The 27455-nt window shown below is 45.2% G+C and overlaps 5 protein-coding genes across 6 annotated transcripts; all 5 read right to left on the reverse strand.

The window, feature by feature from the left end:
* Positions 1-4451: 4451 nt before the first annotated feature.
* LOC127780078 (putative disease resistance protein RGA3) lies at positions 4452-6425 on the reverse strand. The gene has a single exon (XM_052307031.1). The coding sequence runs from the start codon at positions 6243-6245 to the stop codon at positions 4713-4715; it is 1533 nt and encodes a 510-aa protein (XP_052162991.1). The 5' UTR covers positions 6246-6425; the 3' UTR covers positions 4452-4712.
* Positions 6426-7905: 1480 nt separating this feature from the next.
* Positions 7906-9308, reverse strand: LOC127779240 (putative disease resistance protein RGA3; the record flags this gene model as incomplete). The annotated part of the gene is made up of 1 exon (XM_052305976.1): positions 7906-9308. A coding segment is annotated over one exon (1269 nt), but the record flags the coding sequence as incomplete, so codon positions are not given.
* Positions 9309-11598: 2290 nt separating this feature from the next.
* LOC127778752 (disease resistance protein RGA2-like) lies at positions 11599-12674 on the reverse strand. Its single transcript, XM_052305374.1, has 2 exons — positions 11889-12674; positions 11599-11739 (listed from the first exon to the last, which is right to left on the reverse strand). The coding sequence occupies exons 1-2, from the start codon at positions 12537-12539 to the stop codon at positions 11728-11730; spliced, it is 663 nt and encodes a 220-aa protein (XP_052161334.1). The 5' UTR covers positions 12540-12674; the 3' UTR covers positions 11599-11727.
* Positions 12675-19550: 6876 nt separating this feature from the next.
* LOC127778661 (putative disease resistance protein RGA3) lies at positions 19551-22364 on the reverse strand. Of its 2 annotated transcripts, none has more exons than XM_052305282.1 (2): positions 22108-22364; positions 19551-21279 (listed from the first exon to the last, which is right to left on the reverse strand). In XM_052305282.1, the coding sequence occupies exons 1-2, from the start codon at positions 22228-22230 to the stop codon at positions 19747-19749; spliced, it is 1656 nt and encodes a 551-aa protein (XP_052161242.1). In that variant the 5' UTR covers positions 22231-22364; the 3' UTR covers positions 19551-19746. The 2 variants fall into 2 exon arrangements, with proteins under 2 accessions (XP_052161242.1, XP_052161243.1); XM_052305283.1 differs by having other exon boundaries at positions 19551-21342; positions 22108-22218.
* Positions 22365-24084: 1720 nt separating this feature from the next.
* Positions 24085-25914, reverse strand: LOC127780523 (putative disease resistance protein RGA3). Its single transcript, XM_052307442.1, has one exon. It carries the CDS (start codon positions 25816-25818, stop codon positions 24304-24306), a length of 1515 nt encoding a protein of 504 aa, XP_052163402.1. The 5' UTR covers positions 25819-25914; the 3' UTR covers positions 24085-24303.
* Positions 25915-27455: the final 1541 nt, after the last annotated feature.

The raw sequence follows: 27455 nt of genomic DNA on the forward strand, positions 1-27455 counted from the left end.
TATCAAGGTGGTTGGCGACCGCAAGATGTTTAGGTGTCCCGATCGTAATTGTCTTCTTGCTATAAGAAAGTTACCAATACGATTTTTGGTGACTATGCTAGGAAACGTAAAAAAAATTTCGGCTATATATCCGACCGAAATCAATCCACATACATCCACTGCCGCCGTCTACGTATTACACACTGGATCAATCTATTCGGCAGCCACACTGTCCGGTCATCCGCAACAGCAATCGGATTGCTCTCGATCTGCTGCCAAAAAGAAAATCAAATCAAGGTGAGTTTACAGGAATAGATCAACACCGTGAGTGAGTCCGAGGAAAGCCGCCGTGTCGCAGAGTATTTTTCCTATCTGCAGCCGCGTGACGACGCTGCATAGATATATAGATACGGACATCGATCAATTCGTCAAGGCCATCAGGACTTGAGGATCAGGAGTAGCGGTTGCCGTTTCGTTCTTGTGTTCCTATTTTGGCCGATCCAGAAAAACTAGAAGCCGATTCAACGTACGTTGATCGGCACATACAAGCCAACTAGGAAGCCTACCCAGTACGTTGTTGCTCTCTATCTCCATCTCTATAGGTTCCGTTCGTTTCCACTTAAAAAAGTGGATTAAGTTTTGGATATTTGTGGCACGATTTTCAAACTGCTAAACGGTGTGTTTTATGCGAAAACTTTCTATATTAAAGTTGTTCTAAAATATCATATTAATCCATTTTTTAAGTTTGCAATAATTAAAACTTAATTAATCACACGTTATTACCACCTCGTTTTGCGTGAGACACTTAATCTTCATCTTCATCTTCTCGAGATTCAAACACCACCTATATCTCTATCTCTTCTCTATCTCTACTATTATAAAAATTAAAGATGTTTCCACCAGAATTTTGATACGTCATCTGTGCTTGAATCAGTTTTGATTTTATGTTTTGTTTTTAATTTATATTTCTGTCAAATCCTTTCTTTTTTAAGCCAGGGTGTCCCTCTTATCCGAGACGCGCGTGAATTAATTGGGCCCACACCTTTTCATGCGCTCCTTCCCACACGCAGTGATCGGGCCCGCGCCTGAGTTTGTTTTCCACACACGCCTTTGCGTGCCGCCGCGATTGGGCCCGCAATGCCCTCACACGCGATTTTCCGCATGTCCGATTGGTCCCACGACGCCCTCGCGAGCGCGATTTGCCCTTGCCCGTGATTTAAAAATTGAAGATGTTTTTATCAAAACTATGGTACGCCGCCCGTATCCGATTCCTATCATGCATAGCATTCGTTGCGAAGTCACGACTCGAATTGTGAAAGAGAGTCCGTGTGACGTGGATACCAAGTGAATGAAACTTGCAGAGTCCGTGTGGATATCTCGTACGTCATTGCCCAGATTATCCGATTCTATTTGTATTACACGGCATGATTCCTATGACATGTTAGCACGATTTTAAGTCAGTCTCCACACATGCTCGTACGTACTACCAGTCAAACCGCTACAATAATCCATAAGGGGTTATTCAGATTGAAGCCATTTCAAGCCATACCATTTTTTGGTAAAGTTGTCAAAGATATGCATACATTTAGCGAAAATGCTTCTTATCAGATGTCCGACGCCTGACGAAAAATCGAACGCTCCGTCGGAGCTAGCAAAACGTAGCACGAGAATGGATTATTTATGATGAAGATAATGGTAGCATGCAACAAAGCATGGAAGGACGTGATGTGATGAGCTGCAGCATGCAATGGATATGACATGACCAACTATTAGCTTTTTATCTCTCCTACCTCCTTGTTTAAAATGATTTTTATTCTAAACAATTTATCTAATCTATGATCTTATTATACTGTTATGTTTCTTATAATTAAATATTTGCAATGGCATCTCATTTGACTATATTCTAATAAAAAATATGTGTATGTTTCAATTGTTTAGATTTGGCGTTTCATGCATAGGAGCAAAATGTTTCAACAAGCATTTTACTGTGTTGCATGTGTCGACACTATTTGGCCGAGAGAATTGAATGATATAGATATTACGTATACATGTTCCTACACATGGTAGAAGAATAAATAAATAAGGAAAATAATATTGTTAAATCCTAACTAAAATATTTTTACATTATACACGACATCAACTTATAACCGTTGAAACATTACAAAACATTTGCTGAAACATCCCAAGAATACCATGTGCAACATTTCAAATGAATACGTGAAACACAGGAAAATAGTTATTAAACCATCCAAACAACATCATGTGCAACATTAAAATTAAACAAAGACAGCAACAAAGAAAACTTAAAATCTGCAACAAACTCGAACTTCATGTGAAACATTTGCTTCCCTCGCATGAAACATCAAACTTCACTAGTAGGAACATATATATTTTTTTCATCAAAATATATTCATGTGACATCTTATGTAAAGATTTAATTGCTATAAGTACAACGACGTAATCTGATGGTAGATCGGATAAAGAATTTAAGAGGAAAAAATGTTTATAGGTTGTTGATAAAGTGGTTATAGAGGAGAGAGAGAGTGGTAAAGAGAGTAATCATGTAGGAATAAGCACTTATGAAATCGATGGGGCAGATTCGTTCGATGCATGCAACAGTAGTAGGTACTGGGGTGTGTCCGTTTTTTTTTATTCTCTGGACGTCCGACCCGTAGTCTTCCCCTACATTTAGTCTTTTACCACACTTCAATAAATACATAAGGAATTTTGCCAAAACTTGATAATATTAGCAATGACAAAATTTGGTAAGGTTTATTTTAGTTACAATATGAATAGACCCTGAGAATTAGTTTTACTTTCGAAAAGAACATGTCAACTAGAATAAAGGATGATCAAAGTTGCTGATTCTGTCCGTCGTCAATTTCTGCCCAACTTGAGATAAAGCTGGACGACAAAACGAGCTTGTGTTTGAAGGCTTCATTGTTTGGTTTATGCTTATTCCTATGAGTCAAATTTTAAATTTTATAACTTAATTTTGAATCAACTTTTTTTGTTTTTTTATTATACTTTATTTTACAACATTTGCTTTTGAGTCACTAAGAACATGACTATAAGGCCTTGTTTGGCTAATGGGTTAGGGAAATGATTTCTCACCCACCAAAAGGCATCTTTAAATCTTCACCATTCATTCTCTCTCTTTCATTTAATCCTAACCCTTTATTCATTTCCCAATTCCAATCCCACTTCTCATTTCCCACTATCCAAACATAGCCTAAAAGATTTGCACACAAATAGTCTTTTATTTGGTAATAAGTGATTCGGATATAAGCACATGAATAAACAAAAATAATGGGTTGTGATTATTTATCCACCAACACATATGTACTAATTAAATTGGCTCTACGCGTTGCAACGCACGTGCATCTTTTCTAAGCCATTTAAAAAAATCAATCAAAGCCATTCAATTGCATCGGCTAATCAATATTTTGGAACTTTTGCTACCTGCACACGAGGAGACACAAGGAATCGATTAGCTATCTTGCGTATACAACTATTTCCGATTCGCCTATGAGACGGATAGTTATCTCCATATCAATCAGAATCAGCCTAAATTGGCTTCGATAGCTGGTTTAGTTTTACAAAACCTATCTTGGTTTAGTTTTTGTCTAGATTGAGGTGGTTGGCTACTCCATATCACGGGAAGGCGTTTAGGTGTCTCGATTGTTGTCTTCTTGTTTAGCTTTGTCAAGATTTAGGTGGTTAGCTACTCCATATCACCGCAAGACGTTTAGGTGTCTCGATCGTGATTGTCTTTTGGTAAAAAAGTTACCAACAGATGGTTAGGCGCAAAGTTCGAACAATGCCTTGAGCCGGGCGCCCGATCAACGATCTAAAAATCATGCGCCCGCCCGCCTCGCCTCTCCCGTACACTACTCTGCCTAGCCATGCATGTTCACACAAATTTTTTATATCTCATTTTGCACATTTTTTCTCTTTTACAAATATTTTTTTCTCCTAAAATAATGGTCAGTTCTACGATCCGATAACCCCGTTATATTGTTTACAATTAAATCTTTATAAAAAGATATCAAATGATTATATAAAAAAATCGAACGTTATAACACCCCTTAAAGAAAATTTTTTAAGAGAAAAGCAATATTTAAAAATACCAACCGCAACACCAATAACCACATATATGAAACATTGAATCCCAACAAGTGAAACAATAAAATTCATATAAGAGATACGATATATTTGAAAAAAAATGATATTGTTGAAATAATTTTGTATCACTATGAATATTAATCTGTACCTATTGAAACACTACAAAATACTTGCTGAAAATTTCCTGGAACACCGTGTGCAACATTTAGAAATAACTAGCTAGTGAAAACATCATATGAATACTAGTTGAAAAATTCACATAAAACATGTGCAACATTTTAAAAAAATCCATAAACAAGCTAAATATTCTTTTCAACGAAATATAACCATGTGTGATCTTGTTCTAAAGATTTAATTACAACGAATTTAATAGTGCAACCGAATTATAGATTGGAGAAGTTATTTAAGAGAAAAATATAGTTTAAACATTGCTAAAAAAATACTTATACCAACCCAAGTAATCATATTTTTTTTTACTAAATGCATGCATGTATCTAGTAGAGTAGTAGTGACTTGGTTTCTAGTAGGCTCTACAGGCTGCAGCTACGCTATGTCTTTGTCAGGTAGCTGACGCAGGATGAGGCGGGTGCCCGATTTTTAGCTAAAAATCAAGTGCTCAATCCGAAGTCGCGTCTGCAAAGTTCTCGGGGTCGCTTATTTCTGGCAACTGTATGCTGCGACTTCAGTACCTCACAGCTGAACATGTAGTCGTGGTAAGGTGGAAGGTGAGATCTCCAGCCGAGAACCTTGAATTTTCCTTGAGGCCTAATATTTCCAAATTGAAAATCTTCGAAACTCAACTGGGGAACTTCAACTTCACTCTGAGCAGAGTTTGTACAATGATGGAGCATGTTTGGAACAGAACATGTCTGATAATCATGAAGAATCAGAACATATTCAGAGGAAATTTCATTTACCCTCCTAACATATGCCGATTCAACCACCTCCCAAGGACCATCAAAATTTGCATAGAGTGAGATATTCAACTTCCTGAATTCTCTGATTCTTGTTAGAACCGTGCTCCAAAACCGAGTGTTGAAATTTGCTTTTAGAAGTTCATTGTAGATGCCTGAAGACATGAAGCACCCATTCCATTCCCTTGCTATCTCCATTGCTATTGATTCCAGCTTTGGGTGCTCCTCTGCACCCATGCTTCCAAACGTGCGCAGTTTGAAGAAGTACCAGTAAGCTTCTTGAGTAAAGAACTTTACTCGAAGAGCTTGTGTCGTTCCAAAGCACACAATCTTATTAGATCGGCTTGAGATTATAATTTTACTGCCATTTGCAACACAACTTTTGCAAACTGAGTACAACCTTCTCCACACACCCTCATCGATGTCTCTGGTTAGTTCGATGATTATTAGTATCATTTCGCCACCAGTGGCATGGTTTTGATGCTTGATTACACCAGAATATCTAAGAGTCTCCATGCTTGCATCTTCAAGATCATCCTCACTGAAACACACAATTTGAGAGAAGTGATTACGGACCCTTTCATCATCACAAGCATGCGCAATCAGGGTGGTCTTCCCAACTTTCCCGGGGCCAATGATCGGTAGGACACCTGGATTTTCAGCACCGGGAGTATCCTCTTTGAGCAGGAAGTTCATGATATGCTCCATCTCCATTTGGCGACCGAACAAACACTTGTCTATAAGCAAGTGCATGCTATATGGCTGCCGGCACAAACGAGGACAATAGTTCAAGAATATGACAAACTCGCGCATATCTTCGAGGGTGACTTGTAGTCTGCCAAGAACTTGCTGCAGCTGATCTTGCAAAGTCTGGCCACCATCCCACAAGTATCGGATGCGCTTGGCAGGATTTAACTTGGATGGTTTAAAATAGTTACTCACCTCATGATCTTTGGCATTGTCTTCTTCATGGCCATGGCATATGAAGTTGCCGAGGGTGTAATACGCTATGTACATCTCCTTCCTTAGCATGTTCAGTTGCTGAACCATGGCTTGGTTTGTGATAAGCCGTCCCTCTGCCTCCTCCACAATGATACGAACCCGGAGCAGCAGTCGTTGCAGTCTCTCCTCCACGGATGGTAATGTTGGCTTTGAGCACTTGTTGATCAGCAAAGATATGGATCTACTGGCAAGATCACTCAGAATCACGGACAGAAATGTCTCCATGTGTACTTCTGATATGATCAGCAAAGATATGATCTGAAATTTTGTAAATCACTCAAGTGGTGAAGAGCTGGTACCTGAGAAAACACAATCTGAATGTTTATAGAGGGTATTGCACTGGTTACATATACAAAGAGGGGATATGATCTGAATTAAGGCAGCCACATACTCTACTAACTCCAAGTCTCCATAAAGAGAAAGGTATTGCCCTGTGGTTACATATACAAAGTTACATGTATATCTAGAATTTATTTCAAACCATACTTTTCAGTGTGAACTGTTTGGATCCTACTTTCTGTTTTTTCTTTGCAGTTCCAATAATATAACCGTACAAGGTTGACTACATAGCGGAGACGATTCTACAGGTTTGGTTCAGCGCCATGGAATTCTCGTCAAGTTTCAAAAGCACATGCATTTTAGTTGACCAGTTCGCATGCTAGCCAATGCTACAACAGCGACAGGTTAGAAAAGGAATGAACATTCAGAAAATGGTTTTCTTCTTTTGTCTCTTTTGATAAGGGTCAAGTTTTAGCTTCTATTTCTTTTAACTAGCAAAAAACATTCAGAAAATGGGGAGCGTATCCTATGCACACAGGCCCTCGCGTGTACACACCATGTACACCAACTAAAAATTATCACAAAAAATTCTAGGAAAATTCATACATGTACTTTCAATAGTATTACATCTACGTGCAAAGTCGCATCTTCAAATTCATTCTATATAGAGAATAACAAAAAAGATAAAATTCTGACAAAATTGCAACCTTAAAACTGTCAGATTTTTTGTTTTTTTTGTTACGGCTAAAATATAATGAATTTGACGTTAAGATTTTAACCCTAGGTGTAATACAATTGAAAGTATGTGTATGATTTTTTCTAGATTTTTTGGTGACATTTTTTAGTTGGTGTGCACGTGTGTACACGTGAGGGCATGTGTGCATAGGATATGTTGCCCAGAAAATGATCCCCTACAGCGGTTGTTATGTCCTTCAATAGCTGACTAGCTATGTTTCTTGAACAATAAATTATGGTTAACCACTTGAACAGCAGCTGACTAGCCACATTTCTGAAATTCCATTGGGATCAATACACTACTCTGCTGAACTTAAAAAATTTAGAACATGATACACTTATCTGCTAGATTGGAAAAAAATCCAGAACATGCTACAGATCCTTGAAAATTGGGTACCTTGATCGACTAACAGACGACGAGGTGGACGGAGAGGGGGTATCGCCAACCCATTCTGCCATTGTCGGAGGACCCGCCTGCCGTTGCCACCAGATCTGGTCGACACCGCCACTAGCTTCGTTTGCTACTCCAAGAAACAGGTATAATAGAGAATCAAAGAAGACTTGAATTTTAGAGACTATGAAGTGCTTTTGAACTGTACCTGGTCGAGCTCATGAAAATAGCACTTCTTCGGAGTTTGAAAATAGCTCATGAAACAAGTATGCAGATATTACTTCAATTAAGCTTACAGTATTGTGATGTGCTGGCGTCAAAATATGACATTGTTGCACTGGATGCTCTTATAGGTTAGTAGCAAGACTAGGCAGGATGCTTTGTATCAAATCACATTTCTAGAAATGGGAGCAGGTTTCCTCTCTTGTTGAAAGAAGTTAACTAATGCTGATAAATTGAGTTTGGCTACCTCATGAAAATATCACATTTACATAGGAGCTTGGATGTACACAGATGCTCATATTTATACAACAGTTTCAGACAATAACAAGATCTCGTAGCTTAGATACTAAAAGGTACCACAACCTAACAATATGGATTACTATCTGAGATGGTCAGGTGCAAAGCTTATGAGATCTCTTCTTACTGGTGACCATATGATGTGGCCTCCGTACCTCACAGTTGAAAATGTAGTTGTAGTGAGGTGGAAGGTGAGATCTCCATGCGAGAACCTTGAATTTTCCTTGAGGCTTAACACTTCCGAAGAGAAAATCTTGCATACTGACCTCGGGGACTTCACCTTCACTCTGAGCAGAGTTTGTGTAACAATGGACCATGTTTGGAACAGAGAATGTCTGATAGTCGTGAAGAACCACAAGATATTCAGAGGAAATTTTGTTTACCGTCCTAACATATGCAGGTTTAACCGCCTCCCAAGGACCACCAACAAGATACGCGTTGTATATTAAGTTGTTCTTCAGCTTGAATTCTCTGATTCTTGCCAGCGCCATGCTCCAAAACCGAGCATTAAAGTTTGCTTTCAGAAGCACACTATAGATGCATGAACCCATGAAGCACTGGTTCATCTCCCTGGCCATATCCATGGCTAATGATGCCAGCTTTGGGTGCTCCTCTGCATCCAAGCTTCCAAATGTGCGCACCTTGAAAAAGTACCAATAAGCTTCTTGAGTAAAGAAATTTACACTGAGAACTTGTGTCGTTCCAAAGCTTACAATCTTATCAGATCGGCTTGTGATTATAATTTTACTTCCAACTGCAACACTAGTTTTGGAAGCAGAGTACAATCTTCCCCATACACCCTCATCAATGTCTCCCATTAATTTGATAATGATTAGCATCCTGTCTCCACCAATAGAATGGTTTTTATGCTTAATTACACCACAATCTCTAAGAGCCACCATATTTGCATGTCCTACATCGTCATCGTTAAAACACACAATTTGAGAGAAGCGGTTACGCACTCTTTCATCTTCACAGGCATGCTCAATCAGGGTGCTCTTCCCAACTTTTCCTGGGCCAATGATCGGCAGGACACCTAGATTTTCAGCACTGGGAATGTCCTCTTTGAGCAGGAAGTTCATGATGTGCTCCGTTTCCATCTGACGACCGAACAAGCACCTGTCTAAAACCAAGTGCATGCTATATGGCTGTCGGCATAAACGAGGACAACTGTTGAAGAACACGAGAAACTCGCGCATATCTTCAAGGGTGACTTGTAGGCTGCCAAGAACTTGCTGCAGCTGATCTTGTAAAGTCTGGCCGCTGCACCTGCAGAATCGGACATGCTTGGCAGGATTTAACTTGGAAGGTGTAAAATAGTAATTCAACTCACGATCTTTGGCATTGTCTTTTTGCCGGAAGGACCGAAGGAGGTCATTCGATGTAATTAAGATAGAAAGAAAATTTTATAAGAAAAGTTTTACATTGACAGCTGGCTGTCGAGGAAAGATGTGCACCAGAGCACACGCCTTGAACCATGTGCCAACCGTCCAAACACACGCTACAGAAAGGGAAGCCAAGCACCGAACCGGCCATCGCTATGCGAGGCCAATCACCACCGGGCCAACAACACCACTACGACACGAAGACTCTAAAACGACGCCCTCACGAGGGTTGTGACGCCGAAAGACGCCGTCGTCATCCGTCCAAAGGACTGGACAAGGTTTTCACTCAGAGTTCCTTGCCGAGGGAGGAGGGGTACCTCAACAATGCCCTCAGGAGGGTTACCATGCCTGAAGGCGTAGTCACTGTTGGCCCAAAGAAATTGGGCTAAACTTTCGCTCGGAACCCCTTACTGCCGTGGTCCGTCGCCCAATCCGAATCCACCATCTACACATCGGCGACACATGGCTTCTGCCACACCCGACCGATGCCCCTCCACCGGTCAGCTTCCAGTCCTGCCAACGACAAGACCACCACCATACTGCACAGACGCCCCACCGTCGGCCGACTTCATCGAACCACCATCCCTGAGAGTTGGCCCAGGACCCCTCCATTCCACCACCCGCCGGCCTCCTCGCCAAATCTGGCCAAAGGAGAACCCGGGACTGGGTGGCATTGCTTCGGCATCCTGAGCTTCCCTCGCTGACAACCTGCTGCCTCAATCCAACCTAGAAACTCCCCGCAAAGAAGGGGCAGGGAGCTCCAAGAAGGGCAAAGGTGTCGACCGGCGACGAGGAAGACGACCCACCGCCGCAAGCTCCCTTTGCACTACCATCTGGGCCTGCACCGACGCCGGAAACGCTGCTGCTCCAGCTTTGGCGCCACCCACCGGCGCCCCCCCACGGTCCAGCCTCCGCTCCGGCCTCTCCGCCTTCACTGCTCCGGCCTCCGCGCAGCCAGCCGCCTCTGCGCTGCCAGCCCAAGGAGCGCCGGCCTCCGCGCCGTCAGCCACGTCTCCGGCCGCGCGTCCACGCCGGCCCCTCCTACGCCGACCTCAGGCCGCCAGCCGTGCCCCCGCACCTCGCCGCCCGCGGCGCCGTCCCGCGCCGGCTGCCAGATCTGGAGGCGCCAGACTCAATTGCCCCGCCGCCACTGCTGCCACCTCCTCCCGAGCTCGCTGACCTCCTCCTTCCCCGCCTCCACCTCCTCCCAAGCGCAGGCTTCGACGTTGGCGTTGCTCCGGCCGGCCTCCACCGTGGGTGCCCGCCTGCTCTGGTGGTGGCCGCCACCGCGAGCCCCGCCGCCGCCGTCCTCGCAAGCCTCCGGCTTTGCCGGCCACTCGCTAAGGCGGCGGCGAGGCGGGGTTGAGAGGTGGGGTGGAGCGGCGGCGGCAGCTAGGGTTCCACCGCCCGAGTCGCCCACGCGGGAGGCGACGCGGGGGCCCTTTCAGCTTTTTTTCCTAGCCTCAAGACAATGCCAAAGATCTTTTTTTCCTAGCCTCAAAGATCTTTGGCATTGTCTTCTTCAAAGTTATGGCATCTGAAACAGCTGAGTGTGTAATACCCTCTGTACAGATTGGAGTACACATTCGCTCAGACAGTAGGTGAAAATATTTCACAAATGCTCAGATTTAAGATAATTACATTATGCATCAGCTTCTCAGATGAACAGATGCAAATCTTCAGAAAACAATGAGATGGTTAGGTGCAAAGTTCCCCAGGTCGCTTATTTCTGGCAACTTTATGCTGAGACTTCCGTACTTCACAGCTGAACATGTAGTCGTAGTAAGGTGGAAGGTGAGATCTCCAGCCGAGAACCTTGAATTTTCCTTGAGGCCTAACACTTCCGAAGAGCAGATCTTCCAAACTAAACAGGGGAACTTCAGCTTCACTCTGAGCAGAGTTTGTACAACGATGGAGCATGTTTGGAACAGAATATGTCTGATAGTCATGAAGAATCACAATATTTTCAGAGGAAATTTCGTTTACCCTCCTAACATATGCCGATTCAACCACCTCCCAAGGACCATCAAAATTTGCATAGATTGAGATATTAAACTTCCTGAATTCTCTGATTATTGTTAGAACCGTGCTCCAAAACCGAGTATTGAAATTTGCTTTCAGAAGTTCATTGAAGATGCCCGAAGACATGAAGCACCTATTCAATTCTGTTGCTATCTCCATGGCTATTGATGCCATCTTTGGATGCTCCTCTGTGTCAATGCTTCCAAATGCACGCACCTTGAAAAAGTACCAGTAAGCTTCTTGAGTAAAGAACCTTAGTCGAAGAGCTTGTGTCGTTCCAAAGCACGCAATCTTATCAGATCTGCTTGAGACTATAATTTTTCTTCCATTTGCAACACAACTTTTGGAAGCTGAGTACAACCTTCTCCATGCAACCTCATCGATCTCTCTGGTTAGTTCAATAATGATTAGTATCCTTTCTCCACCAGTGGTGTGGTTTTGATGCTTGATTGCACCAGAATCTCTAAGACTCTCCATGTTTGCATCTTCCAGATCATCTTGACTGAAACAAACAATTTGAGAGAAGTGGTTACGCACCCTTTCATCATCACAAGCATGCGCGATCAAGGTGGTCTTCCCAACTTTCCCTGGGCCAATGATTGGCAGGACACCTGGATTTTCAGCACCGGGAGTATCCTCTTTGAGCAGGAAGTTCATGATGTGCTCCATCTCCATTTGGCGACCAAACAAACACTTGTCTATAAGCAAGTGCATGCTATATGGCTGACAGCACAAACGGGGACAACTGTTCAAGAACATGACAAACTCGTGCATATCTTCAAGAATGACTTGTAGGCTGCCAAGAACTTGCTGCAGCTGATCTTGTAAACTCTGGCCACCATCCCACAAGAATCGGATACGCTTGGCAGGATTTAACTTTGATGGTTTAAAATAGTTACTCACCTCATGATCTTTGGCATTGTCTTCTTCATGGCCATGGCATATGAAGTTGCCGAGGGTGTAATACCCTCTGTACATCTCCTTCCTTAGCATGTTCAGTTGCTGCAGCATGGCTTGGTTTGTGATAAGCCGTCCCTCTGCCTCCTCCACAATGATACGAACCCGGAGCAGCAGTTGTTGCAGCCTCTCCTCCACGGATGGTAATGTTGGCTTTGAGCACTTGTTGATCAGCAAAGATATTGATCTACTGGCAAGATCATTCAGAATCATGGACAAAAATGTCTCCATCTGTAGCTATATGATCTGAAATTTTGTAATCACTCAAGTGGTGAAGAGCTGATACCTGAGAAAAACAATGCAATCTGAATGTTTATAGAGGGTATTGCACTCTATAAGTTATTTCAAACCAGAAATACTTTTTGGTGTGAACTGTTTGGATCCAAGTATCTGTTTTTCTCTGCAGTTCCAATAATATAGCCACACAAGGTTGACCACATAGTGGAAATGATGAAACAGGCAAGGACAATTCTACAGGTTTGGTTCAGCGCCATGGATTTCTCGTCCAGTTTCAAAGCACATGCATTTTTAGTTGACCAGTTCGCATGCTAGACAATGCAGATGGCCTCCTGTTTCTACAATTGCGACAGGTTAGAAAAGGACCTGATGAACATTCAGAAAATGGTTTTCTTCTTTCATTTCTTTTAGCTTCTATTTCTTTGACTAGCAAAACATTCAGAAAATGATCTTTTTTTTTAAACCCCGCGGGGTGTCTTTGTATTGAAGAAGAAGAGAATTGACCCAGTTTATAAGGAAAACCGGGCCCGAAAACCATACAATTGCATGGTTAATTATGGGAAACCGGCTGAAAACCACCGCACATATAAGAGCAAGGGACCTAGCTAGACAACAGCTTTGACATCGCAAAAGAGGTGTTATCGTTGCCGAGCTAACCGTCCAAACGATCCAGCAGCGCCGACTTCACAACCGCAGCGACACAAAAGCCACGAAGTCGCCAAAGCGAAAAGTAGCTCTGACATCTAACCGTGGACATCAGCCAAGTTACCAAGGAGCCACTTCCTTCACACGGCTAGCACCAACTCCCTAGAGGAGACTGCAACATGCCATCGTTGCCAAGTGTCGCCGCACCCCATCAGCGAGCAGCTCTGACTTCATCAGCAGAAAGAACCGAAGAGCGTGTTGCCTACCACAAGAAACAAAGTGGACCCAAGAAGGCAAGGCCTCGCCGAACACCAAGGTATGAAAGCTTTTGAGCCGAAAAAGACCATCAAAAGTCATCGATTCATAGGAACATCTCCAAAGTGACGCCCCCAAGGAGGACACGACGCGTAACGCCTCCACTGCTCGTCCGAAAGCCGGAACAAGGTTTTCACCTAGAGATTTGTGGGGGATATAAAAGAAAACGCCATGACAACGCCTCCAAGAAGGGAAACGGCACCCACGGGCATCGCCGTCGTCAAACTGGACAAAGGCACGATAAGGCTTTCGCCAGCGTCTTCGCATCACCCACACAAACATCCCCACATTGACGGCCATAGAATAGTCCTTAACGACTCGCAAGTGGTCATACCTTGACCGTAACCAAACGGCAAAGACGGGCTGTTGGGCGGGCCGCGCCTCCACACCGGCCTCCACGCCACCAGCCACGCATCCACCCTCCCCCCCGGGCAAGCCACCCTCCTGCTCCTATGGCCGCTAGTCGCCGGCTTAGCCAAGACTAGCACACAGGCGGCGCCGACCGCAGTCTCCTCCGCCCCACCGCTACCTCTCCTGCGCCCCCGCCGCCTGCCACCTCATCCTCCCCTTCCTCCACCTTCGCCGGCTCTAGGTCCAGCAACACCCACCGTGGATCTGGCCTTGCCGACATCGCTGCTCCACATCGCCGCCTGTCTTTCTCCTTCCCCGCCGCCTGCCATCTCCCTCTCCCGCTTCCACCTTGGACGCTGTCTCGTCTGCGTGGGTGGCCGAACCGGGAGGGTTCCGGATCTGGCGAGGGACGCCGAGCCCGGCGCTGTTGCCACGCTGCCGCCCCGCCACCTTCGCGCCCAGCCGTCGGCAGTCCGCGCCTAGCCATCTCCACGTGCCCAGCCCGACGCCCAGACACCGCCGCACCATCGCCGCCCTGATCTGGTCGGGGTCGTGGGCGCCGACCCCTTGCCCTCGGGGGAGAAGGAAGGCCCCCCTGCCGCCGTCCTTGTGGCCGCGCGGTTTCCGGCAGTCCGCTCGGGCGGCGGCGCAGCGGAGGAGGGAGGGAGGCGGGGGTGGTCGCCGCCCGTGTTGCCCCTGCCCCTGGAGCAGCACGGGGGTCACGAGTCCCTCCTCAGAAAATGATCTTATACAACAGCTATTATGTCCTCAATAGATGACTAGCTACGTTTCTTGAATAATAAATTATGGTTAACCTGTAACGCTCCGCTTTTCGTGAGACGTTAAAAACTAATTCGGAAAAATCCTAATTGCGAAAATTTCGTTCTTTGTGTGCGAGTCTAAGTTGTGCCAAGGATCTCAATTCAAATCCCGTTGTTCCCTCTCATCGAAATCAAAATCCTCCACCTCAAATTCCTCTTCCGATTCAAGTCTCCAAATCAAATTCCGAAATTCAATCGCATCCTTTGAATCCTCGCTAAACACTCGCTCCCAATTCCGAAAAATACCAAACCCTATCTTGAGCCTTCCTTGATTCCTCCCTGAACCCTCGAGTTTGAATATCGAATTTGAATCCAAATCCAAACTCCAATTCTCTCCAATTCAATTCCTCTGCAGAAGTCTATTTTGCCTCCCTCAGGCTCAGTGGGCCGACTCTTCCTCCCCGGCCCATCTCCCCCTCTCAGTCTAGCCCACCTCTCCCCTCCCAGCCTTCCTCTCCCCTCGCACGTGCGTTGCACGCGATCGAGTCGAGAGAGAGCGCTGCTCTCTCCCTCTCTCTCTCTCTCTGTTTCTCTCTCTCTCCCGACGAACTCCCCCCCGGCGCCAAAACTCCCGCCGCTGCCTTTGAATTCCGCCGCGCCCTCGTGTCCGCGCGCGCGCTCGCGCGTGGGTCGCCGCCGCGCCGGCCCCGCTGCGCCTGCGCCGTGCAGCCGCCCATGCTCGGCCGCTCCAAGCCGCGTGCGTCTAAATCCCGGAGGCAGAGTCTCTCTCTCCCTCCTCCTTACTCCCAAAACGGCAAGGAGCAAAGCTCCTTTCCCACTTCCCCTTTTCGCTTTTTCCCTTCCAGCCACCATCGCCTCCTCTGCCGCGCCCGTGACCACGCCTGACTGCCAACTCTCGCTCCTTGACCACGCCAGCCCGTGCTCATGACCCGAAATTCGGTCGTCCGATCCACTGCCTTCGCCGACCAAAGCATCCACGCCGTTGCCACTTTCGCATCGCCCACGAAACCGCCGCTGCCGCCAGCCTAGCGCTTGACCGCCAAGGTCGGTTCTCCCCTCCCAAACCGACATCGCCTCACCCTGCGCCTATAAAACCCGAAGCCGAGCTCCCCTTCCATCTCAATCCCTCCCGCTTCACACTCCTACTCCACCGCGCCATTGTCGCCCTTCCTCTGCTCTCGCCGTCGCCGTCCGCCGCCGAGCACCGGGAGACCGGTGCGTGCGAGGACGCGTGACGCAGGACTCCGGGCGCCCGTCTTCCTCCCCTTCCCTGGCCCGAGGCCGGAGAGCTCGCTCCCGCGCTGTCGGCCGCTCGTCACAGCGCCCGTCTCGGCTCGGTAGTGCCTCCCTCCGTTCTCCCTTCTCGCTTGCCCTCTCCCTCCTTTAGCTCGCGCGGTAGCTCGGTAGTCCTCCCGAACGCGCGTAGACGAAGCCCCTAGCCTCGCCACCACCCGCCATAGGCTTGCCGCCGTCGCCGCCCGCTCCCGGAGGCCGCCGCTCGTCGCCAGACCTCCACGGCGTCACTCTGCCCCATTCAACGCCGGAAATGAACTCCTTGAACCTCGGAGATACTCCCACCGCCTTGAATTGATCCCTCGTTGACCGCCGCCGTTTTCCCCCCTTTGCTCGCCAGCGGCGCGCGTCGCCGCAATCCGCCGCCTCCGGCCTCTTTCCGGCGAATCCGAGCCGTCGGCTCGCTTCCTCCCGTCCCTTCCCTCCCCCGGTGCGCTTCCTTTTTCCATTGAGGTCGCGCCTTGCTCCGGTGAACTTGGCCGCTGTCCGCCGTCCATTCGGCCGCGCCCCCTTCTTCCTCCTCTCGGCCGGCCTCCTTCTTCTTCCCTCCGCCAGCCCGCGTGGCAGCCGCGAAGGCGCCACGTCGGCGCCACCTCGGCTTTGACCGAGCCGAGCCGGTCAGCCGCCTCCTCCCTCCCCCACCCTCGCGCGCGCGGTCCACGGTGCGCCAACCGGCTGCGCATGGGCCCGCCGCATCCCTGGTCCATCCGGTGCACGCGCGTGAACCGCGCTCACCCGAAACCCTAGCGCCGCCCTCATGTGCCGCTCCCACGGTGAGCCGGCGCCACTAACAAGCGGGCCCCACTCAGGACCCCACAAGGTGGACTCGGCTCACCGGCCCTCTCTCTCCCTCACTCTCCCCGCGCCCCCTTGGGCCGCCTCTCCGGGCCAGCCGGCCCATTAGTTCGACCGAGCCGCGCCTCTCCTCTCAGGCTGCGCCCAAGCCGCCCGAGGGAGTCTAAATCACATCCCTCCTTCAATTTCTTTCCAAAAAGGGTTTAATAAATTATTAAATCCTTTTTCCTTTGATTAGTAAATCCAATAAACTTCGAAAATCCATATATTCCCAACCGCTCATCCGATTGACTCCGTTCCACTTCCAGTAATTCCGTAAAATTGAGATCTATTTAATGGCACTATTAATTAGGCTAAATAGGATCTTTCTTTTGGGTCTTGTGTAGGTTTTCGATTGTTTGCGTATAGTTGCGGTTACCGGATTTTCGTCAATCATGGTTTTCTCGGAGATTCGTGAAGCTTCGTGAAGACCTTGAGCAAGGCAAGCCACCCTTTGATCAATTGCTCCTATAATTGGAAAGTCATTATTATTTTGTTTGCAACTTGCATAATTAGAATCACTCACGTTTAACTTGCTTGGCCTCGGTTTGCATGCCAAACTGATGGACCTACCTAGTAGTCGCACTAATTCCTGTAGGCTGTACTACCCTGACTCCTTGTCGCTCCACCTTTGTGGTACCTCGGTATCCGTGCTCTCTGAGCGCGTATACCAAATATCCCACATACACTGTTGTTTGTCGAAAACTTGGGAAATGGGTTTGTAAAGCCTTGAAAACCCGACATGTGGTGCCGGTGTGTTTAAAAATAAAATGAATTGTGAAAACTCGCGATGCGAGGGTTGTGCCTATGTGGCACTGTCCCGTATTCGCATATAAGGACTGATTCCTGTGGGAAACTCATCGAGCATAATCAAAGTGCAACCACAAGGTGGAATGGGACACCCTGGCTAAGTAACTAGTCGGTTCAGGGAAACCTCGCATGCCAATAGTTGGGAACGCCGGGGCAGGGTCGGTTGGAGCCAAACCGGGTTCCTGGTAAGCAAGGAAGAGAAGCTTGCTGAATTACCGATCGAGGTGGTTGGAGTTTGATTTGTGAAAACTAAAATGGCCTATATTTATGTGAGGATTTGATCCTTCTATGTGGCATGAGGTAACCCTGGGTCGGCTTGGGAAAGGCTTTGTCGCGAACCTCTGACACCGGCCAGTGTCTGGAGTAAGTTCGTGTCTTGTGGGTAAAGTGTACCCCTCTGCAGAGGTTAACTAACTGTTCGAACAGCCGTGCCCACGGTCATGGGCGGATGTGAGGTGGTTCCCGTTGCATAGATTTGTTTGCCTGTGCTTTGTGAAAAGTTGTTGTGGATTGGGAATCGTAACCAGAATCAGCCTATGTGGCAGATGGATGACCTGAGTGGTTAGAAACGAATCTGTGTGATTCGGGATGTCTGTGGGCATCATAGACTAGGCTTCCTGAGTGGAAGCGGATTGCTTTGCTGCTGGGCAGCTGGACTCTGGGAGTCCGTAAAAATGAAAAAGGCTCTGGGAGCCGCCTAATCAAATGAAAAATGCTCTGGGAGCCACTTAATCAAGTGAAATGGCTCTGGGAGCCGATAAGTAACGATCTGACCCGGGGGGTCGGTACATTACCATTTGAGTTGTTGAAAAGCATCTCTTAAGTCGAATCGAGACGCAAGTCTCCTTTTCGACCCAAACTTAAAAAGATATAAATCACTTAGTGATTTCAAAAATGATTTCAAACAAAGGATTAGCAAACCAACCTTGCCTCTCTTCCAAGCTTGCATTAAACACCTAAGTTCCCGTGACTTGCTGAGTACGAAAGTACTCACCTTTGCTCTATATAAATATATATAGTTCCTCCGTCCTGAAGCTGAAGATGAAGTGAATTGAAGAATAGGGTTTCGTCCTGGTTCCCAGCCGTCGCCTGTGGTGTTGGGTGTTAGACCGTTGGTTCCGCTGCTGCTGCTGTTGCTGGTGTTTCCTCGTCTGTGTCTTCGGTTGTATTCTCAGGCTGTCCTGAGCTGCAACCTAAGTTAAGGTAAATAAGTCCTCTATTTATTTAAGGATTGGCAATGATTCATATTTGTCACCGTGGGTACCAGCACTATGTCCTGGGACTAGTACTGAGATCGCGGTTTCGTAGGAAGCGGTTCGCGCCGTTATTCCTACGACACGCTCCTGTCAGGTGCCGTTGTACGGCGGTGCCGGATTGGGGTGTGACATAACCACAACTAGCCACTTTTCTGAAATTACTTTGGGGAATGGGGATCCATACACTACTCTGCTAAACTTAAAAAAAATCAGAACATGTTACACTTATCTGCTACATTGGAAAAAAAAATTCGGAACATGCTACATGTCCTTGGAAATTGGGTACCTTGATCGACTAACAGATGACGAGGCAGATGGAGAGGGGGTATTGCCAACCCATGCTGCCATTGTCGGAAGAACCCGCCCGCCGTTGCCACCAGATCTGGTCGACACCGCCACTGTCGCCACTCGCCACTGGCTCCGTTTGCTACTCCAAGAAACAGGTATAAATATAGAGAATCAAATAAGACTTGAATTTTAGAGACTGTAGTGCTTTTGAACTGTACCTGGTCGAGCTCATGAAAATAGCACTTTTTCGTAGGAGTTTGAAAATAGCTCATGAAGCAAGTATGTAGATATTACTTCAATTAAGCTTACAGTATTGTGATGTGCTGGCGTCAAAATATGACATTGTTGCACTGGATGCTCTTACAGGTTAGTAGCAAGACTAGGCAGGATGCTTTGTATCAAATCACATTTCTAGAAATGGGAGCAGGTTTCCTCTCTTGTTAAAAGAAGTTAATTAATGCTGATAAATTGAATTTGGCAACCTCATAAAAATATCACATTTACATAGGAGCTTGGATGTACACAGATGCTCATATTTATACAACAGTTTCAGACAATAACAAGATCTCGTAGCTTAGATACTAAAAGGTACCACAACCTAACAATATGGATTACTATCTGAGATGGTCAGGTGCAAAGCTTATGAGATCTCTTCTTACTGGTGACCATATGATGTGGCCTCCGTACCTCACAGTTGAAAATGTAGTTGTAGTGAGGTGGAAGGTGAGATCTCCATGCGAGAACCTTGAATTTTCCTTGAGGCTTAACACTTCCGAAGAGAAAATCTTGCATACTGACCTCGGGGACTTCACCTTCACTCTGAGCAGAGTTTGTGTAACAATGGACCATGTTTGGAACAGAGAATGTCTGATAGTCGTGAAGAACCACAAGATATTCAGAGGAAATTTTGTTTACCGTCCTAACATATGCAGGTTTAACCGCCTCCCAAGGACCACCAACAAGATACGCGTTGTATATTAAGTTGTTCTTCAGCTTGAATTCTCTGATTCTTGCCAGCGCCATGCTCCAAAACCGAGCATTAAAGTTTGCTTTCAGAAGCACACTGTAGATGCATGAACCCATGAAGCACTGGTTCATCTCCCTGGCCATATCCATGGCTAATGATGCCAGCTTTGGGTGCTCCTCCGCATCCAAGCTTCCAAATGTGCGCACCTTGAAAAAGTACCAATAAGCTTCTTGAGTAAAGAAATTTACTCTGAGAACTTGTGTCGTTCCAAAGCTTACAATCTTATCAGATCGGCTTGTGACTATAATTTTACTTCCAACTGCAACACTAATTTTGGAAGCAGAGTACAATCTTCCCCATACACCCTCATCAATGTCTCCCATTAATTCGATAATGATTAGCATCCTGTCTCCACCAATAGAATGGTTTTTATGCTTAATTACACCACAATCTCTAAGAGCCACCATGTTTGCATGTTCTACATCATCGTCGTTAAAACACACAATTTGAGAGAAGCGGTTACGCACTCTTTCATCTTCGCAGGCATGCTCAATCAGGGTGCTCTTCCCAACTTTTCCTGGGCCAATGATCGGCAGGACACCTAGATTTTCAGCACTGGGAATGTCCTCTTTGAGCAGGAAGTTCATGATGTGCTCCGTTTCCATTTGACGACCGAACAAGCACCTGTCTAAAAGCAAGTGCATGCTATATGGCTGTCGGCATAAACGAGGACAACTGTTGAAGAACATGAGAAACTCGCGCATATCTTCAAGGGTGACTTGTAGGCTGCCAAGAACTTGCTGCAGCTGATCTCGTAAAGTCTGGCCACTGCCCGTGCAGAATCGGACACGCTTGGCAGGATTTAACTTGGAAGGTGTAAAATAGTAACTCACCTCACGATCTTTGACATTGTCTTCTTCATTGTTATGGCATCTGAAGCAGATGAGTGTGTAATACCCTCTGTACATCTCCTTCCTTAGTATGTTCAGTTTCTGCAGCATGGCTTGGTTTGTGATGAACCGTTCATCTGCCTCCTCCACGATTACACGTGCCCGGAGCAGCAACTGTTGTAGTCTCTCCTCCACAGTTGGAGTTGTTGGTTTTGAGCACTTGTTGACAAGGAAAGATATGGATCTACTGGTAAGATCACTCAGAATTGCAGACAGAAATGTCTCCATGTGTAAGTGTGTAGTCTGAAATTTTGTAGACCTCTCAATAGATCAGCAAGAAGTGGGATCTGAGAGAAATTATGTAGTCTGAAAAATTTTAAAGGATCAGGTGAAGTAGAGTAGGAATTAAGGCTGCCACATACTCTTATACTGTGGTTTACAAAACACACTTTGAATGCTCCACATAGTCCAGTATCCCAACCTAGATATGATTTTTAATGTGAACAGTTTGGATTCAAGTTTCTGTTTTGTACATTTTGCAATAATATAAAAACCATACAAGACTGTCCACATGGTGGTGACGATGAAAGCAGTAAAGAAAGTTCTACAGATTGGTTCAGCACCACTGGTTTCTCGTCAAGTTTCACAGTCACATGAATTTTTAGTTGACCAATTCCGCGTTCTAGACACTGCAATGGCCTTCTATTTCTACAAATGTGACAAAAAGAAAGGACCTGACGAACATGAACAAAAGCAATGGCAAACTTCTTCATTATGAAACTCAACATGTTAAAACTGTTGAAATTTGAGAAGTGCTTGTGGTGCAGCTGGCATGGATAGTCCTTGTTTTTTTTTTCTCTGGGTCAAAATTCAAGGCTTTGCTTCTAGTTAATTCCAAGTCAACTTTTATTTTCAACTTGTCTGACTGCAACATTAGTGAAAATGTCATGGACAGGGAGGAAACATTCAGAAAATGTTTTCCTACCATGGTTGATGGATGTGCAAGGAATCAGCTGACAAGCTAACCACTTTTTTTTTCTGAAATTCCTTTTGGGGATCAATACGCTTATATGGAGAATTGAAGTATTCTGAGAAATATGGCTACAGATCGATCCTTGAAAGTTGAGTTACCTGGATCGAAAGAAGCTGACAGAACGTTGGTGTCAGTCGCTTGTCAGAAGCCGCCGCTGCCGCCGACGTCTCCAGATCCGGCCGCAGCGCAGCTGTCGCCGCCGGCTTCCTTTGCCGCTCCATCGCCGGCCGTGCTCGGCTTCTTTCTCACTTCGTGGCGGACGTCATCACTGCTAGGATCGGGGAACTCGGAGGCGGAGCACAACCTTTGCCGCCATTGCTAGACAGTGGGGATCCATCCAGTCATCCAGCCACCAGCGGCTTGAACCCATAAAAAAAAAAATCCAAGCTTTAAATATCGTAACCTTTGTCCTTGGTAATTAATTAACTTCCTTGGTAGAGTTAAAAAAAAAGGAAAAATTGATTTTTAGAAGATATAGATGAAAAAAAGAACAGTGCCTTTGCCTTGATGGTTTGGAAGGAAGCTAAGAGGTGCTTTCGACACTCTTGTGCCGCTAGTCTGCGGGATGGTTTGGAAGGAGAGAAACGCCAATGCGTGTTCTAGAGTCAGAGTCGAGTGGCCGGTATCCTCTTTGCCTTGACTAAAGAGGAGGTTGTGATCTAGAAAAAAGCTGGGGTTTTCAAAAATCTAGGAAAGTAGTGCCTTGTTGTAGCTTGTTTTTCTTTTAGGAAGTTTCTTCTGTGGCAACATCCATTCAATTCGGCAGCCCCTTGTCGAAGCTTGAACTCTGTAAATGTGTACATACTCATTTCTTAAATAAATTTGGTCTGCCTGTCTTTGGTCGGCCTGGCTAAAAAAAATAGTGCCCGTTTGATGTGGTTCGATGAATGAAAGGGTTAATTAAATCTCCACTATTACAAATTTGTTTGCATTGGAAAAATGATATTATTATTTGTCAAACTGGCTCAGTGTCACAAGTATTTTGTAAAATTCAAATTATGTCATTATATATGTACGTAAGAGATGTGATTGAATCAATATTTTGCGTAACGTATTTTCCCTACCCACAACCATTGCGCATTGGTCTCCTCCTGACCAGATTCATACGCCGGCAGGAGGGGGGGGGGGCAACCGCCACCTCCACTCCCTCCCCACCATTCCTCGAGGTAGTGGGCAGTTAGCACGTGGGCAGCCTCGACACCATTACTTGTGCCGACTACCTCGACACCATCACCATGCTCCTCCTCGTCCTTGGTGCCCATCCTTCCAATCATCGCATTTCTCACCACTCCTCGGTTAGATCCCACCAGAGAACGCAAAAAAACCATCCACGTCGATGGATCTCCTATCTCGCCGCGTCACCGGAGCTCCAATCTTGCTATTGCAGGGAGTGGAATCTAATCCGAGGATATCCCCTCTGTATATTTTTATTTCAAATTCATGTAAATGGTTATAAAAAAATCTAAAAATAATTTGACAATGTAGAGTACAGTAACATCTACCGCTCCACCAATAATCAACTTCAAACTTGATCTATACATTGAAAAAAAAATGGAATGAATAATACTATATTGTTCATATGTTGAATTTGGCCTTTTCATTTCTCAATGTGTGAGTTAAGTTTAAGGGGGCTATTTGGTTCAATGCTTCAACTTGCCACACCACACTTTAGGCTGCCACACCTCCTTAGCCTTGTGTTTGGTTCATTACTTTAGTTATGGCAAGCCACACTTTCTTACCATCTTACCCCACATGTTATAGACTCAATCTTTTGCCTAACTTTGCCACAAGTGTGGCTTACAATTTGTAGGCCACAAAAAGTGTGGCAAGCCACACTTGTCTAACATAGCCTAAAGTGAGTTATGGCAATGTTAGTTAAGAACCAAACATGCTGTAAGTTTAATTTTTTTTAAAGTGATATATCTATGTAATATGAATGTTGCTATTTTTTTTAGATTTTTTTAATAACTATTTGAGTGGTGTTTGAGCAAATAAGGGGATATTCCCTCGAGAGTTTAAAAGAGTTTCTGCTATTATGGTCGCTCAACATTTAGTCTACAATCGAGCTTGCCGTTTATTCATTCCACATCCACAATTGTTTGCTAGCTCACGTGTCTTGCATGTGCGTTGTGGGCAGCGTTGAGGAAAGCCTCTTCAGAACAGCACATTTTACATAGGAGCTTGAAGTAAACACATTAGGTTATGCACTGTGTGAAAAACAATTGAAAAATGCTCAGATTTAGACTACAATTTCAGATTCAGATAATTACTTCATACATCAACATCTGAGATAGTCAGGTGCAAAGCTTCTGAGGTCTCTCCTCCCTGGTGATCAGATGATGTGAAGTCCATACCTCACAGTTAAGTATGTAGTTGTAGTGAGGTGGAAGATGAGATCTTGACGCGAGAACCTTGAATTTTCCTTGAGGTCTAACACTTCCAAACAGAAAATCTTGCAAACTCACCATGGGAACTGCTGCTTCACTCTGAGGAAAGTTTGTGTGACAATCTACCATGTCCTGAACAGAACATGTCTGATAGTCGCAAAGAACCACAAGATATTCAGAGGAAACATTGTTTATCATCCTAATGTATGTTGGTTCAACCGGGTGCCAAGGACAGTCAATATTGGCACCGTATCGTAAGAGATTCTTCTGCTTGAATTCTCTAATTCCTGCCAGAGCCATGCTCCAAAACCTAACATTGAAATTTTCTTTCAGAAGTACACTGTACATGCTTGAACCCATGAAGCACCCATTCATCTCCCTGGCCATATCCATGGCTATCGATGCCAGCTTTGGGTGCTCCTCTGCATCTATGCTTCCAAATGTGCGAACCTTGAAAAAGTACCAGTAAGCTTCTTGAGTAAAGTATGTTACTCTAAGAGCTTGGGTTGTTCCAAACCTTGCAATCTTATCAGATCGGCTTGCGACTATAATCTTACTGCCTTTTGCAACACACCTTTTGGAAGCTGAGTACAATCTACTCCATGCAGCCTCATCGATGTCCCTGATCAATTCGATAATAATCAGTAGTCTTTCTTCACCAGTACCACGGTTTTGATGCTTGATTACACCACAATCTCTCAGAGTCACCATATTTGCATCCTCAAGATCATCGTCACTGAAATGCACAATCTGAAAAAAGCGGTTACGCACCCTTTCATCGGCACAGGCATGCTCAATCAGGGTGCTCTTACCAACCCTCCACGGGCCAATGATAGGCAGAACTCCTGTATTTTCATCACCAGGAATATCTTCTTTGAGCAGGAAGTTCATGATGTGCTCCATTTCCATTTGGCGACCCAACAAGCACTTGTCTAGAAGCAAGTGCATGCTATATGGCTGACGGCACAAACGGGGACAACTGTTCAAGAACATGACAACCTCACCCATATCTTCAATGGTGACCTCAAGGCTGCCAAAAACTTGCTGCAGCTGCTCTTCTAAACTCTTGCCACTGACCCTGCAGAACCGGATGCGCTTGGCAGGATTGAACTTGGATGGTATAACATGGTTACTCACCTCGTGATCTTTGGTATGGTCTGCTTCATGGACATGGCATCTGAATCTGTCAAGGGTGTAATATCCTCTGTACATCTCCTTCCTTAGTATGTTCAGTTGCTGCAGCATGGATTGGTTTGTGATGAGCCGTTCATCTGCCTCCTCCAGGATGATACGGGCCCTGAGCAGCAACCGTTGCAGTCTCTCCTCCACGGTTAGTGCTGTCGGTTTCGAGGACTTGTTGATCAGGAAAGATATGGATCTACTGGCAAGATCACCCAGAATAGCAGACAGAAATGTCTCCATATGTAACAACGTAATCTCAAGTTTTGTAGTTTGAGACAAGAACTGAGGCAGAGAGAAAGTATGTAGTCTGAAAGTTTTTAGTGGATCTGGTGAAGCAGATAGGAATTGAGGCAGGCACATACTCCAGCAGCTCCATGTCTTCATAAAAGGAAACGAATTGCACTGTGATTTACCTCAACCTAGATTTATTTTTCAGTGTGAACCGTTTGAATACAAGCATCAGGTTTTCTCTGCAGTTTGGATTAATATAATCATACAAGACTGACCACATTGCGAAGATGATGAAAGAAGTAGAGGAAATTCTTACAGATTTGGTTCAGCATCAGAGATTTCTGGTCAAGTTTCAGAGACACGTGTATATTTTAGTTGACCAGTTCCGCATACTCCTACTAGACAACACAATAGCCTTCTAGTGTGATCAAAAAATATATCTTTTGATGCGGGCGTTATCTTGGTGACTTGGCTAATTTGGAAAGAGCGCAATGCTTGTGTCTTTGAGGGGCATGCAGTCTCACCGGTGAATCTTTGTGTGCCAATTGAGGATGAGTGGAAATCGTGGCAGGAAGCGGGCTTGACTACCTCTCTTTGAGTTGTATAGTGGGTGCGAGGGTTTTCCCCCGTAGTTGTTGTGTATAGAGGGTTTCTTTCTTTTTTGTTGTGGTAGCATGCCGTTTCCTCTCGGCATGCTTTGAGACCTGTAAATTCTTTCTTACCTCGTAGTATATTCCGGCCGGTTATTGCCGAACCAGCGAAAAATTGTGACAAAAAAAGGACTTGATGAACATGGACATAAGGCATTTCAAACTTTTTTTTATGAATGTCAACATGTTAAAACTGTTGAAAAATGATAAATGCATGTAACATGTTAAAATGAAAAAGCCTGTTGTCCCAAATTAATTTTCCATTAAACTGTTAAAAATTTTCCATCCTATTACAAGTTAATAAATTCCCCTGTTATGCCCCAGTACAAATTCTAAGTCTTCTTTTTTTTGATGGGCCAAAATTCAATTTTTTTCATTTGTTAATTTAGAGTCAAATTTTTTCGCTGCTATTTGTCTGACTGAGTGAGGACTAGCAAAAACGACATTCCGAAAAGAGCAATTTTATAGTCCTTGAGGAGGTACCGTAAGATACCATCTTTTATATTGTAAATTTGGTACCTCTTGATACCTAAGTACTACGAGGTACAAAATTTTACACTAATTTTTTTTACCTCAGAAAATTGCTCTTCAGAAAATGCTTTTTCTACTGCCATTCCTACCTATTTATACAGCTGACTAGCTACATTTCTTCAACAATAGAATTATGGTACATTTCTGGACTATCTAGCCACTTTGTCTGAAATTTCTTTTGGGGATCAGTGCACACTTCAATGGTAAATCAATATATTCTCAGAATATGCTACAGATTCTTGAAAATTAAGTACCTGAATCAAGAGCAGACATGGATGTAGAGGAGGAATCGCCGTCAGCCGCCACCATTATCGCCAACGTCCCCAGATCCGGTCGGCGGCATAGCAACTCGCCGGCCAAGCAACAGTGCCGTGAATCAATTCAGAAATTCCCCATCAATAATGGACACTTTAATTTCGTTAGTTTTTGGGAGTACTACCTCCGCCCTAAAATGTAGCAACCTAG

The sequence above is a fragment of the Oryza glaberrima genome, chromosome 7 (assembly GCF_000147395.1).
Source record: "Oryza glaberrima chromosome 7, OglaRS2, whole genome shotgun sequence".
In the NCBI taxonomy this organism is placed as follows: Eukaryota; Viridiplantae; Streptophyta; class Magnoliopsida; order Poales; family Poaceae; genus Oryza; species Oryza glaberrima.

Bases quoted from the DNA above. Each gene is read 5' to 3' on its own strand.
- LOC127778661 (XM_052305282.1), bottom strand. From the start codon at position 22,230: ATGGAGCGGCAAAGGAAGCCGGCGGCGACAGCTGCGCTGCGGCCGGAT. The intron at 21,280-22,107 runs GTAACTCAACTT...ACAAAATTTCAG, and splicing joins GTCAGCTTCTTTCGATCCAG to ACTACACACTTACACATGGA.
- LOC127778752 (XM_052305374.1), bottom strand. From the start codon at position 12,539: ATGGAGACATTTTTGTCCATGATTCTGAATGATCTTGCCAGTAGATCA.
- LOC127780078 (XM_052307031.1), bottom strand. From the start codon at position 6,245: ATGGAGACATTTCTGTCCGTGATTCTGAGTGATCTTGCCAGTAGATCC.
- LOC127780523 (XM_052307442.1), bottom strand. From the start codon at position 25,818: ATGGAGACATTTCTGTCTGCTATTCTGGGTGATCTTGCCAGTAGATCC.